The sequence below is a fragment of the Haliotis cracherodii genome, unplaced genomic scaffold, assembly GCF_022045235.1.
Source record: "Haliotis cracherodii isolate W230 unplaced genomic scaffold, xgHalCrac1.p SCAF_5, whole genome shotgun sequence".
Taxonomy (NCBI): domain Eukaryota; kingdom Metazoa; phylum Mollusca; class Gastropoda; order Lepetellida; family Haliotidae; genus Haliotis; species Haliotis cracherodii.
This window is the reverse complement of record NW_027266308.1, coordinates 22,219,422-22,234,210: the sequence shown is the minus strand read 5'-3', so window position 1 is coordinate 22,234,210 and position 14,789 is coordinate 22,219,422. Positions and strand designations below refer to the sequence as shown.

Below are 14,789 nucleotides of genomic sequence, written 5' to 3'. Positions count from 1 at the left end.
TATGTGCTCTTGTTAACCTGCAGGCTCACTATATACAGCTATGTGCTCTTGTTATTCTACAGACGCAATATGAGGCTATGGCTCTCTTGTTATGTCCTGTCGTTATTCTGCAGGCACACAATCTGACGGTATGTCCTGTTGTTACTCTGGAGACGCAATATGAAGCTATGCCACTCTTGTTATTCCTCAGACACACAATCCAACGCTATATCCTGTTGTTATTCTTCAGACACACTATCTAATGCTATGTCTCTCTCGTTATTCTGCAGACACACAATCTAACGGTATGACCTGTTGTTATTCTTCAGACACACTATCTAATGCTATGTCTCTCTCCTTATTCTGCAGTCACACAATCCAACTCTATGTCCTGTTGTTATTCTGGAGACACACAATCTAATGCTATGCCTCTCTCCCTATTCTGCAGTCACACAATCCAACGCTATGTCCTGTTGTTATTTTGGAGACACAATATGAAGCTATGACTCTCTTGTTATTCCGCAGACACATGGCCGTGAACGCCTGTCTACTGCCGCTGTGTTCCCTGCACAACATGGCGGTCACCACTGTGGAGGGGGTTGGCGACACGAGGCGGGGACTGCACAAGATCCAGGTAGGTGATGAATGATATACTTCATATAACAAGTTATATTCGCATCAAACACAGTCAATGTAACCATTCCCGAGTTTCACCTCTAAGTCTCCCTGCATTCCAGGAGTGTCTCGCTGAGGCTCACGGGGTTCAGTGTGGATTCTGTACATCTGGCATGGTGATGTCCATGTACACACTGTTGAGGAACATCCCTCGGCCCTCCCAGGAGGACATCCAGTTGGCCATAGAAGGTATGTGGCATCCTGATCCTAAAAGAATGGTTTTCAAAAGTCAATTCAAGCTAGGTAGTCAAGCAATGTGATCTCTATGAACTTTGAAGAGGCGCCATTATTAATCCAGTCTTACTACATTGTACATATATAATATATATATTATAAAATATACTCTCCCAAATATAGGAGATCATGAAATAATTTTTTTGTTATCGCTCGTCAGAACAAAGAACAGCTTTGAAGAAATGACTGCAACAGATAGAACGGTAACCTATTAAACGCCCCCAACACACCCAAATCAAGTTTTTCACATTAGCTATACAGAATCATATCCTTGGATGCAACCCGTGCACAGGCAAACTGTTGAGTACAATGATTTCCCAATAAAAACTAATTGAATTTATCGTTACCTTTTATACCTTTATTTATACACTATTCATTTGTTTAACTAATTGGTCACTAATTTGATTTGGCGCAAACAGCCATTGAACCCAATTTCCGTGTAACATAAAACACTTTATTGTTTCGCTTTCGTGATCTAACATTTCAGGTTATAACTATCATCTCATACACAACAGCTGATGCCTAGACATGTACTCTCCCAAAATGGTAGGGGGACATGAAATATAAATATTATGATCCGTCGTCAGAAGATAGATAACATTTGAAGAATGACTGCCAGCGGTAGAATGGTTTCGGAACCAACTCTCCAACACATCCAAAACATTGCACGTGGGCCATGAATGTCCTACGGAGGGGAGGGGGAAGGTCATTCGTGACATGTCCGTCAAATCACTCTGAGCCAGTAATATTGTTGAAGTGTCTTATCGCCAGTAGCACGTAAGCTTTCATAGGATACCATTCAGTATTTGTTTGTTTGTTTGTTTGTTGTTTAACGCCGCACTCAGCAATATTCCAGCTATATGACGGCGGTTCTGAAAAAAAATCGAGTCTGGACCAGATAATCCAGTGATTGACACCAGGAGCATCAATCCACGCAATTGGGATGCCATGACATGCATCAACCAAATCAGGAAGCCTGACCGTACGATCACGTTAGTCAACTCTTACCACAAGCATAGTTGCCTTTTACGGCAAGCATGGGTTGATGAAGACCTATTCTGTTCCAGACCTTCACGGGTTGTCCCATTTAGTGATTTGCAGACTTTGTAACAGCTTTCTGAAGACACACGATGTTAATGGTCACAAACAAGGCTTTAGGACATCGGGCCCAAACAATCAATCAAATCACTGTTCACTTGCAATAGGCCAGCTGAGTTACCGACCCGACGATGACAAATCATCTGCATGCTCGACGACCACCGTTAGCATATCGACACATTTTAGCCCGATGCCTATGGTGTTACTGCGTAGAAACTGGGGAAATCGCCGATGATCTCGTATAATGTTTTCCAGATTCACTCTGGGCTTTCTGGATAGGTGTGGGCGTGTCTGGAGGCGTCCTAACGAACGTCATGTGTAAGGAAACATGGCAGATTTGGGCTTGGGGTCTGTAATGATACGGGGCAGGAAAACTATGACTGCACTGAAAGAGGGGAGGACGAGACTCCCTGAAATTGTCATTGGGATATTGATTCGGACCATACCACGCAGTATAAATGAAGGTTTGACAAATCGTGAGGGCATATAAAATATATTTTTGTCAAATCATCTCGAACGTTATTTTTGTGACTAAAGCTCCACCCCCTTCGTTTTTCACGGGGTAACTCCCACTCAGAGGTATTCAGGCACCTGCCAGGTGAGGTAATTCCCACTCAGAGGTATTCACGCACCCGCCAGGTGAGGTAACTCTCACTCAGAGGTATTCACGCACCTGCCAGGTGAGGTAATTCTCACTCAGAGGTATTCACGCACCTGCCAGGTGAGGTAACTCTCACTCGGAGGTATTCACGCACCTGCCAGGTGAGGTAATTCTCACTCGGAGGTTCTTACGCATAGTTCTCAAACGTTCTTTTTGTGACTACATCTTCTTTCTTGATTGTTTTCATCCTCATTCGCCAACATGTTCTGTACGTTGATAGTCATGTTACACCTAGTCCTTTTTCTTATCCACGCATAACCACTCGATACCTGCTGGTATTTCTGTAATCCTATGGGTTTTTCGAATACCCCCTACTATGTTTGGAGAGTATTATAATGTAATGTAAGACATTCGATTGTGCTGAATACGATATCCGTGAAGATCCGGGTTAAAATTGGTCTTCAGCAACCCGTGTTTGTCGTAAAAAGCGATCCGGATCGGGATCCGATGGTCAGCGTCGCTGACGTGGTTGTTGCATGTCATCGTATCCAAAATGGATAGATCGATGCTTAAGATGTCAATCACTGGATGTTCTGTTCCGGACCCGATTATTTACAGACCGCCGTCATGTGGCTGGAATGTTGCTGAGTGCTACGTTAAACAACTAGGTACAATGTTTGTGCGATTTTCATTAGGCAACCTCTGTCGATGTACCGGGTATAGATCAATCATAGACGGATTTACAAAGGCAGCACAGGTAAGTCCTTCCTCATATTTGCACACTGTGCCATCCATTGTAACTGCATACTGTTTTTTTCGAGATAATACGGCTTTTAAGATCACCTGTATTGAAACCACCAACTTGACTTAAGTATGAACATTCAAATTTTCCCACGCTGTGTTTGCACAATGTACAGAATGATGGCTCTTTTGCAGGCCAGGTGTTGTCAAGGTGACGAAGTCACGTGTGCATGTCGGTCACATGATGCAGAAGATTATCAGGTAGGAAGCAGTGTCTTCGTGCGGGAACAAATCACCTCAAGTCATCACGGTGATGACTGCACTGTGTTCTCAAGTTTTCTCATTTTATATTTAAACAGTTAGAACGAATGTTTAAATTAGGTTAACCTCCGCTTTGACCCGTGCTTCCGTTTTATCATGTGGTGTCGGCTGTATGATTGAGGAAAACCCGAGAATATGCCGGACCTAGTTAGGCATCAAAAACTTTCGTAAAACCCACGATCAGTGACATGGCTGGTAAATTAATCATCATAATCAGGGTGAATTAGGTATTGGAACATATGAGCAGAGAATTCTGGCACATCTAAGGGACGCAACTCTTCACAAAGAATTGTGGATCCTTAGGATATCCATCCCTCTCTCCCTTGAAATATAAAAAACCTTTGATGACACAATATGAATATGGGTGCCATGTGGTTTAAGACGTTTCAATTCGCTGTCCAGGGATGCGTTGCTTGGCAGTCGTAGGTTTGACTCCTAATTCACTCTGATGATTACTCTTGGTTTATCAGTACTTTGTCATTACTGTCTACTTTGAATACCCAACTACAACCCGTGTCACGTTGGATTTTCCTCACACATGTACCTGACACGTCCTGATATAACTGAAATATTGATCAAGGAAGCGGTAAACTGCCATCTTTCTCTTAAAATGCGGCTTATTTAAAGAGTAACCCCTCTCTACAGTAGAACAAAGCACAACCATATTTCTTCACAAGATGTCATTTATGCATTCGAAAATTCTGGTTGTGGTGATTTATTTTGGTGGCAAACGTGTTTTGGGGTGGTAAAATGCACATTTTTGTCTCAAAATTAAATAAATCAAAGAAATGACCGTAAACAAGTCAGTTTGCATTTTGGAATATTTATTTCATCACAAAGTCGAAAACATGAAAAAAGGAGCTACATCTGTCATGTTGTTGTCAAATATAAGACATGTTATTATCGCAGATGTTATATACTTTAAATAATTGCTGATAATATTGACTTACTTTGAAGAGGCAGTGTGAAGTACTTACCTGCAATGGGTTCAATATTGTCTGTAATTCATTAACAAATCCATTACTGTTCTCCAATATTGTAAGATACATTTAGTCACTGCCACAGTCACTGTCACTGTCACTCAAGTCTTCATGAATGCAAGTGGTATATCCTTGTAATTATCCATGATATGTAAGTTTCCCTGTGAGGCCAACAAACTCTTGAAGGTCTAGTTGTTATCGCCACTTTCACTACTGGTAGTTCTACTAAACAGTTCAGTGTAACTTTATCATTCATAGGATATAAAATGTCAACACCAGAAAACAACCGGTCTCGATTATCCGCCGATACAGACTACATTTGGCGTAACAGCAAAATAGCGGTGGAAAACTCAACATTACTACAGATTACTACAGATCACTACAGATCACTATAGATCACTGTAAATCAGTGGAAAATGCACGCATGTCATGCCTTACCGATAACACCTGCCGCTCGCACAATTTGCATAACAAGTAATCGTTTGTATGTTGTCTTCAAACAAACCAGAGAACGAAGTGATAGACCGGAAGAACATTCAGTGACCCAGTAGCGCATTTACTGTTAATTTTGAATTACGTCTATCGTGTACAAGTGCAGAAGTGTGTTTGGAAACGCAGCATGGCTACAAAGCCACAATATTCTTTTATGCCATGGGTAAATATATTTCTCGGTTATATCTCGGTCATGTTCATTTGTTCATTTCACTACCTTTGACAGTCTTGTCATACCTAACTGTACCCGTCGTGTGGTTTAAATGACTTTCTCTTATGAAGAATCAATGTAATTACAAATATAATGACCATAGTAGTGCATTCCTTGGGTATTGAGAGTGATAGTGTATTCATGTGTATCATCTGCTTCTCCATTTGTGATGTGGAGCAGTTATTATTTCGTTGTGCACATTTTTTCCCCCGTTTAATCTATATGGCTTTACCAAGCATACCCAGAACCAGTAATGATAGATGTAGGTGCATTTGTAGCATGTTTTATACTGTTTATGTGTTATTTTTAGAAGTTGGCCTTCAAAGGGATATTGACCTTCAAATTGACCTCTACGGTGGTTTGAAAAAATCGTTGATATTAGGCAAACCTTAACAATATCCTCTACATAAATAGTATTTCCAAACGGGCTAATAATTGGAAAACGAAAATAAAGCGTAAAATAAATTTCCTTGTTTTGGGCTTAGTCTCTCTAATAACTCAATTTGTGCAAGGCTGCATGTTTTAAAAAATGCACTAACTACCTTATTAGGGGGGGGGGGGGGGGTTATTTGATTGTCTCTATTGTTACAACAGAAATGTGCATTTTGAACAAGAAACAGTATCTGCCACCAAAACATTTGACCACAAACTACTATTTCGAGACTGCTGAATACAAAAATACAAAAAAACATCTATTTTATTTGTTCTACTATGGGGAGGGGTATGTCTGCAGTTTCGGGGTCTTGCAACTACTCACAACTCAATACACCCTCATTTCAAATACTGCTAATAGTACCACAACCTGCACATTTCCTCATAAACGCTTCCATATAAATGTGGATCTACTGTTTGCTTGTTGTTTGGCGCATTAGTTGGCATTATTCCAGCTATATGACGTCGGCCTGTGAACGATTCAGTCTAAACAGACCTGATCTAGCCTATCCATGTAGCAGGCTTATACACATGTACTCCTATTGTAACTGTTGGGCCAAACGTCATTGTATTGCCAGAAGGCCCCGGATGATCAGCACGCGTTCTGTACTCGAGAACCAACCCAGGATGTCATCTTCCCTCCACAGCTGATGGTTAGTGGTTGTGTTGCATGCAAGTCTACTTGATAAATCAGCAAACATTGTCACTTGATAAATCAGCAAACATTGTCACTTGATAAATCAGCAAACATTGTCACTTGATAAATCAGCAAACATTGTCACTTGATAAGTCAATTTGTTGATTGCTGGATAAATCAGCAAACATTGTCACTTGATAAATCAGCAAACATTGTCACTTGATAAGTCAGCAAACATTGTCACTTGATAAATCAGCAAACATTGTCACTTGATAAATCAGCAAACATTGTCATAAAACAATGGGCATCTATTGAATGTACGCATCCATTCAGTCATGTTATCATGTATATTATAGTTGATTTTAATTTAGCTATTTCTGTACTGTCTTAACATGTAACGTATAAATGTCGGGAATAGATTCAAATTTACTGTTAACTTACTGACACGGATGTTGTTTTTTAACTCATTAATGGCAGCTGGGTGAAGACAATGAACAATCCCTCACATTTGAGCACGAGGGAACCACGTGGATCCGGCCTCGTAACATGCACGCTTTGCTGCAATGTCTTGCCGAGAATCCCACAGCGAGGCTCGTCGCTGGAGGAACAACTATCTGTATGTTAAAACTTAAACACCTGTCAGTTTTGTGAATGAGTATGGGTTTTACGCCGCTTTTAGCAATATTCCAGCAATATCACGGAGGGGGACACCTAAAATGGGCTTCACACATTGTACCCATGTCGGGAATCGAGCCCGGGTCTTCGGCATGACGAGCAAACACTTTAATCACAAGGCTACCCGACCGTCCCGTCAGCTTTGTAAAGTGAAGCACTATTACTTCAGACAGAAATCTTGTTGTCGATTACTGCTAAGAAAGTATGTAATTCACAAATGGACACAACTCGTACTCATCATACCTTAATCTAGACACACTATTTCAATCTGGACCGTAGAGTCCTGATTAACTGGGTACAAGTACAGATTAAATATAGCATCTGATTCCGACGGCTATTCTGTCAAGTGAAGATTTAAAGAGATGAAATGGTATGATCTTGTTTAACGCCTGTTTCCCTTTGCTGTAATTTCTAATGTCATGAGAAAATCACCGTGAGCAGGGTAAATATCCATTATTGTTCTTCAGTTCTTGACTTGAAGCTGAAACACAAGCTGCCCCAGACCTTGGTGTCGACCAGTCACATCCCCGAGTTGACCAGGCTGACGGTGGAGGATGACCATCTGGTCGTTGGGGCCGGCATCACATTGGAGGAACTCAGGACCAGACTTCCGGGACTCGTCTCGCACCTGCCAGGTGAGGCAACTCTCCCTCGGATGTATTCACGAAAGTAACAGGTGAAGTAATTCTCACTCGCAGGTTTTACCCCACATGCCAGGTGAGGCAACACTCCCTCGGAGGTATTCACGAAAGAAACAGGTGAAGTAATTCTCACTCCCAGGTTTTCCACCACATGCCAGGTGAGGCAACTCTCCCTCGAAGGTATTCACGAAAGAAACCGGTGAAGTAATTTTCACTCCCACCTTTCCCCCCACATTCCAGGTGAGGCAACCCTCCCTCGGAGATATTCACGGATGTTCCAGGTGAGATGTACAGGTAACTCTCAATCGGAGGTATTCACGCACCTGCAAGGTTTGGTTACTCTCAATCGGAGGTATTCACGCACCTGCAAGGTTTGGTTACTCTCAATCGGAGGTATTCACGCACCTGCAAGGTTTGGTTACTCTCAATCGGGGGTATTCATGTGCACCTGCAAGGTTTGGTTACTCTCAATCGGGGGTATTCACTTGCACCTGCCAGATGAGGTAACTTTAACTGAGCGGTATTCATTGACCTATTAGTTGACATGTAACTCGGGTTACATTGTAAGATTCACTTGTGTGCTGCGTAACATTAACGAAACAAAGACAGACTGATATTCTATAAGAGTCCCAGGTAAGAGGTTATTCTTCGGAAAACAATAGTGTGACGTCACTAGAAGTTTACAATTCATATACCTGGCAGATGCATGTTATCATAGCCAGACATGGTACCATCAACAGATAACCCATGAGGATGGGGTCATATTTGTAAACGTAAATGTTCCCTTAAACAATGCTTCTTTGCTAATCTAAGCATGACTTTTGCAGGCTGGAGGACCCGGTCTGTGAGGGTTCTGGGGGATGCTCTCCGCTGGGTGGCCGCAGGACAAGTCAGAAACGTGGCGGTGGGTATCACTAAGTCGGTATCTACAGTATCATTGTTGGCCCATTACGTATTGAGACAGGGTAGATTTGGGCGTGAAGAAATGTTACTTATTATTTTCACTGTTGCTGCAGAGTGTTGGGGGGAATCTTCTCAACCCGGCCACAGTTTCGGATCTTCAACCGGTTTTCTTGGCCATGGACGCCATGCTGCACATCGACAACGCCTGTAAGATCCTGGTATCTCTGATATATTATCCAAAAGAATTACCAGTTCACTATTTAAACGGCAAAAATGAAAGTCACAACGACAACGTTTCCTTGTTCAGTTACGGACCGACCACATAATACTCCCAGGGAGAATGGGATTGTTTAAAAAAATATCTTATTGCCGAAGATCTTTGAAAAAAATACTTTTGCCTCGAGATTTACCTGAACAAATTTGACACTGGATATAACTGATATATAGAGAGGTTTTTGTTGGTCGCGAAAGAATGGTTTCGCTCCTACTGTCCAAAAAAAGAGTTTTATGTCTTGGAAACTGGAAAGAAAATGATAATGTCTCTATGAAGCCCAATCCCACTGACGCTTTGCTGTCAATATTTTGTTTTAACCCCAAACTTTCTGCATGCAGACAGCGGCGAGAGGACCATCCCGTACCGTGATGCAGTGATGACCTCACCACCACAGCAATGTCTGGCACCTGGCGACGTCCTCGTCTACACCAGCTTCCCATTCACTAAACAGGTGTGTCTTTGCTTGATCTTTTACGTCGGATATTTGTATTGTGATGAGGCAGACTTGACTTCCAAAACTCCTTTTCCTTTTCACAGGATGACCACATGATGTTCTTCAAGCAGCCAGAACGTCAAGGTTTTGATACAGCTGTTGTCAACACAGTTCCAAAGATAACCTTTAAACCTGGAAATAATACCATCGAGGAGCTTCATTTCACTTTCGGTGGCAAATGTTTCCAACCAATTGTGAAAACCCAAAACTGTATGCAGCACGTAGTTGGAAAGTATGTATCAGTGCTGATATTGAGTATATATACAGTGTTCACTCGAGAAGCAAGTTTTCTACATGTAAACTGTATGCTATTCAATAATTGATTTTTAATTTAGTTTTGTTAACTACCCATTGGCGGTTAATGTAATGTCTTAAATGGATATGCCCACTTTTCCGTTTATGCTCAGGATCTGGTCTTTGTCACTGGTGCCAACCGTTCTTGCCTCCCTTGAAAACCTCCTTGACAAGTCAGCCATCACTGACGACACCCGGCATGTCGCGATGGCCCAGGCTTTCAAATTCATGTTTGCTGTTGAGGAGACCCTCAGTGGACAGGTAGTCTGTTTGGATCAACCTTTGATATTGATGATGTATATTATTGAGTACATCCTAGCATAGATATTCAGTCACCCGTCATCACAAGTATTTGTGCAGTCCTGCACCTTGTCGAACATCTGTTTATTATGAAAACAAAACAAAACTAGATTCATGTAAAAGCAAGTCTATCAAGCTCTATTATGGAATCAGCATCAAGAAATTGTATTTCTAATAGCAATTAGGGGCGGTCGGGTAGCCTAGTGGTTAAAGCGTTCGCACGTCACGCCGAAGACCCGGGTTCGATTCCCGACATGGGCACAATGTGTGAAGCCCATTTCTGGTGTCCCCCGCCGTGATATTGCTGGAATATTGCTAAAAGCGGCGTAAAACCAAACTCACTCACTCACCCACTAATAACAATTAGATGAGAGAAATATATTGTGTAATAAAAACGTACATAGACTAAACGTTCGTCTAGTAATAGTGCAATCTGGATGTTAAACCTTCTCTGCCCAGACTGTCCGCAATGCTCCCTCTGCCCTGTCTACTGTCGACTTCGAGAGTACCCGATTGTTTGACAATGTCGGTCCAGGTCAGCTTCCGGAGGATGACATGCGTCGACCTATCCCACACTCCAGTGCGCTACAGATCACGTGTGGGGAGGCTGTGTACCTGGATGACATGCCGAGATGTGAAGGTAGTTATGGCAACATTTCTTCATTAACTGGAAAATTAATCACATGTACAGCAAAGATATATCTCATCTTAACCATTGCAACCATGAGAATAATTCTACCAATATGTACTCATATGATTGTAGAAGAGTTGTTTGCTGGACTTGTGTTGAGTACGAAGCCACACGCTCGGGTCGTGAATGTAGAAACGACGGAGGCTCTCGCGTTGCCAGGGGTGACAGGATATGTGGATCACCAGGATGTGCCAGGAAAGAACCTTTGGGGCTGTGTTGTGGAGGAGGAAGAAGTGTTTGCTGAAACAAAGGTTATTTCAGGATGTAAAGCGTTCTGACCAAACAAACTTAGTGATCATGAATATTTTTGGGATAGTGTTTTGCAGTAAAGACCGAACAATTTCATACATATATCCCAAAAAATATTCAAACTGTTTTTCTTGTATATATGTACATACGAATAGATATCAGAAAGTTTGAAGCCTGGTATAACTAGGTTATGGTTATGTTTACTGCATGTTTATTAGTATTGAAGTTTGAGTCATCTTTCACAATTTTGAGTGCTTCAACTGAGTGAGTGGCTGATAACTAACTTCTACTCCATGGTACCCTACTCTTTAGCATCAATGGACAAAACTGAATATAGAGCAGGCATAAATTGTTTTACCCAGGAGGGTCAATCACCAAGGATGTTTATGAACGGTTGTATACGGAGGTTGCACCATCATGTACAACAATGAATCGTTGGGTGCGACGTACGAGAGACGTACGTGAGAGATTGGAAGATGACCCTTGCTCTGGTATGTCCCCCCTCACCACCACCACAAAATAAAACATTGTTGCCAGTCATCACCTGGTACCCTAACAAGCGCACTACACACCTTGAGTAAGAAGAGACCACAGATTTCTTGTATGGATCAATGGAAACAGTCCTCCATGAACATTTTAAATGTCACGGTTTTGTGCCCGATATGTTCCTAGAATGCAAGTGATAAAATGACGGCTACGCGGGTCACTACCTTTAATGCCCTGTTACCAGATTTTAATTTCAACCCAGGAGATTTTGATTTTAGGCTAGTGTCAGGGGAAGGGGCATGGATCCATCACTGTGATCCCGGGAGAAAACATGAATCCATTGAGTGGAACCACTTTAGATCTCCAAAAACTAAGACGTTGAAATCACCCGGATCCACCTTTTTGGGACATCAATAGTACATTATACATCCGTTATTTACAACGGGAAACTGCTATGAATAATAAACATTATGCTCACATTTTGTGACTATCACCTGTTTTCAAATTTTGGGGAAAAATACTTGCGTGTCGGACATTTTTCAACGACCAAGAATTGTTTGCTGCTGTGGAAGACTGGTTGACAGACCAGTGTTCACTGTTCTGGAGGGAAGAGATTGAATAAATGTATATACTTATTATTATATACTACAAGGGACTATGTTGAAACATACTTCAATCTCACGACCATATTTAAGTTATGTTTGCAAAGTTCAAAACATTTTGATACCCCCTCATATGATTTTATGTTATCACTGTTAAAATATTTCAGTTATACAGCTTTTTTACAACCATTTCCACTGTGTAATTCTTCAGGTGAATTGTTGTGGTCAGATTATTGGCCTTGTGATAGCCGCAGACCGCCAGGTGGCCCTGGAAGCAGCAAGGTGTGTCAAGGTTCAATATGAAGATCTCCCGGCCGTTCTTACTATAGAGGTATATTCATTCAACTGCTTAATTGTAAATCTTACCAATTCAAAGTTGTGCTTGTTGATTCTACCTTTACATTCAGTGTATTTGCATTAACATTAAGACGGTAACGACATCGGTAGTTGAGTTCCAGTGCTTCAGTAATACTTACACGTTGGACAAGGTACATTCATTGACGATAAAAGGAAGAACAATAAAGTAAGGTCCTCTTTGGTCTACTGTAAATGTTATATTCCAATATTAGAAACACTCTTTATGAAAATCTTTATACGCCTCCTTATGGACATTTTATCCTTACCTATACACTTCGGGTCCTTAACATATATACTAGCCACATAAAGAAACTGTGCACGGAGAAAATATATTCTGGATTGAAATACAACACAGCAAGAACAAAATGATGCAGACGCTGTAGCAGCTGAATGATCGGACCATAAGAAAATGTCAACGGGACCTGAACAACATCTGTTACGATGACGTCAGAAGATCAAAATGGAGTAGGGGGTCAAACGACAAAGTCACAAAGTCAATAACGGGTATGACCACCCTGTGCGTGAATCACAGCAGTGCATCGGCAGGCCATGGCAGTAACATGACATTGTTATGGTGAAGGAAATCCATTGCGACCCTAGCCGTGTGAGGACGAGCGTTGTCCTGTTGAAGTGTTAATCCCGGGCCATGACGTTGCAGGAAAGGAATGACCACAGGCCTCAGAATCTGATCTCTGTAGCCAACACCAGTGTGATTGCCCTGAACAACCACCAAATGGGTTCGGTGCCGTGCTGTTATCCCACCCCAAATCATCACAGAGCCACCTCCAAAACGATTCCTCTCCACAATACAGTTGCGTGCATAACGTTCTCCCAAACGCCGGTAGACACGTTGGCGCCCGTCACTGTGGGAAATGTTGAACCTCGATTCAACTGTAAAGACAACATTTCTCCACCATATTCGAGGTTGGCGAACATGATTTCGACACCATCTTAGACGGTCGACTCGATGACGGTGTGTCAGGATGGGACGTATGGCAGGGCGTCGTGGTCGAATCCCGTACTGACGTAAACGATTCCTGACAGTGTTGGGATGGATACGGCGCAGTCCAGGAATTGTCTGGGACGTCGTTACTGCCGTTTGGAACCTGTGTCGGAGATGTGTAACTCGAATCCATCTGTCCTGTCTTGGCGTCGTTACTAGGGGACGTCCTGAACGTGGGTGGTCGGCAACGTCATTTGTGTTCTGATAACGCCTCATCAATGCCGATATCGTGTTACGATGGCATTGGAAATGTGTTGCCACCTGTTGTTGCCTCATTCCCGCTCGGATCATTCCAATGGCTTCATGACGCTGTGCAGCTGTCAATCTTGGCATGATTTGCTTGTGATATGCTTGTGTCTGCGCCTGAGAATTTTTGAATTTTTGAATGACCACAGATCATGCTTTCCAAAGTGATAGCGAATTTTGAGTTGCACATGCTATGTACAGCTGCACAGGATGCACGTGCAGTAACACATTGCACGTCCATAGGCCCCCATCAATGACGTCATATCGCATGGCACGTGCATGAGCGTTTGAATGTCTCCAGTAATTGCTGTGTTCAAACCTTTATTTCATATATGGACGGTGTGCCCTTATATCTATATTTTCTCCGTGCACAGTTTCTTTATGTGGCTAGTATAGTTGTTGAAATGAACAGTGTTTAGTTCTTATTCATAATAATTAGGATATTGTGTGATAACTGTTCATAATTTCTAAACGTTAAGCTCATTTATTAAAATTATGCAGATCCGTTGGGGCATAAATGACTCTCTTTCTACCTTGTCGTTTGTTCCCTCGGTAACGTCAAAGCAGGAAGACGAGTGTTGTTTTCTACTAAAATGTGATTTATGTAACCATCTACGGTAACTGTTCTCTCAGAATGTACCATATGTACACCCATTGAAAAACCTCATCACTCTCAACAAAAGGAATAAAGGTCGAAAATATTCCCATGTCGTTATTACCTGTCACAAGCGTGTGTACCATTCATTCATCATGCAGGTATGAATAAGACAGTAAATCGTATTCCAGGACGCCATTCGGGAGAAGGCGTTCTACACTGAGGAACCAGCCACGCCAGCCATCGTCTTCGGTGATGTTGACGCCGGGTTCGCTGCATCTGATGTGGTTATTAAGGGTCACGTGGACATCGACCCACGGGAACACTTCTACATGGAATGTCAGGGTGTTCTGGTGAAGCCAAGGGCAGAACATAACGAGGTGGATGTCTACTGCACGTCACAAAACCCATCTGGAACCCAGGTACACACTCGGAGACACACGTTGTAACAACGAGATTTTGTTTTTGAACTCTTCAAAGCAGAGCCATGATTTCCCTGACCGGATGCTCAGTTTTTGAGATGATGCGTGAATGTAAATTTTTGTTGTAATTATATAATGACTGGTCATTCTGACAACG

The 14,789-nt window shown here is 42.2% G+C and overlaps 1 protein-coding gene across 1 annotated transcript in view; it reads left to right on the top strand.

Annotated features, from left to right (window-relative positions):
- Positions 1 to 14,789, top strand: part of LOC139444228 (xanthine dehydrogenase/oxidase-like) — a 35,136-nt gene that overhangs the window by 7,744 nt on the left and 12,603 nt on the right. The window contains exons 4-19 of the mRNA XM_071225150.1: positions 505 to 613; positions 717 to 843; positions 3,283 to 3,344; positions 3,524 to 3,589; positions 6,343 to 6,417; positions 6,879 to 7,017; positions 7,544 to 7,711; positions 8,545 to 8,621; positions 8,734 to 8,827; positions 9,233 to 9,345; positions 9,432 to 9,619; positions 9,795 to 9,942; positions 10,441 to 10,621; positions 10,745 to 10,923; positions 12,221 to 12,340; positions 14,402 to 14,632. Of these exons, the coding sequence (XP_071081251.1) occupies positions 505 to 613; positions 717 to 843; positions 3,283 to 3,344; positions 3,524 to 3,589; positions 6,343 to 6,417; positions 6,879 to 7,017; positions 7,544 to 7,711; positions 8,545 to 8,621; positions 8,734 to 8,827; positions 9,233 to 9,345; positions 9,432 to 9,619; positions 9,795 to 9,942; positions 10,441 to 10,621; positions 10,745 to 10,923; positions 12,221 to 12,340; positions 14,402 to 14,632 (2,077 nt within the window). The remainder of the gene's footprint in view (positions 1 to 504; positions 614 to 716; positions 844 to 3,282; positions 3,345 to 3,523; positions 3,590 to 6,342; positions 6,418 to 6,878; positions 7,018 to 7,543; positions 7,712 to 8,544; positions 8,622 to 8,733; positions 8,828 to 9,232; positions 9,346 to 9,431; positions 9,620 to 9,794; positions 9,943 to 10,440; positions 10,622 to 10,744; positions 10,924 to 12,220; positions 12,341 to 14,401; positions 14,633 to 14,789) is intronic.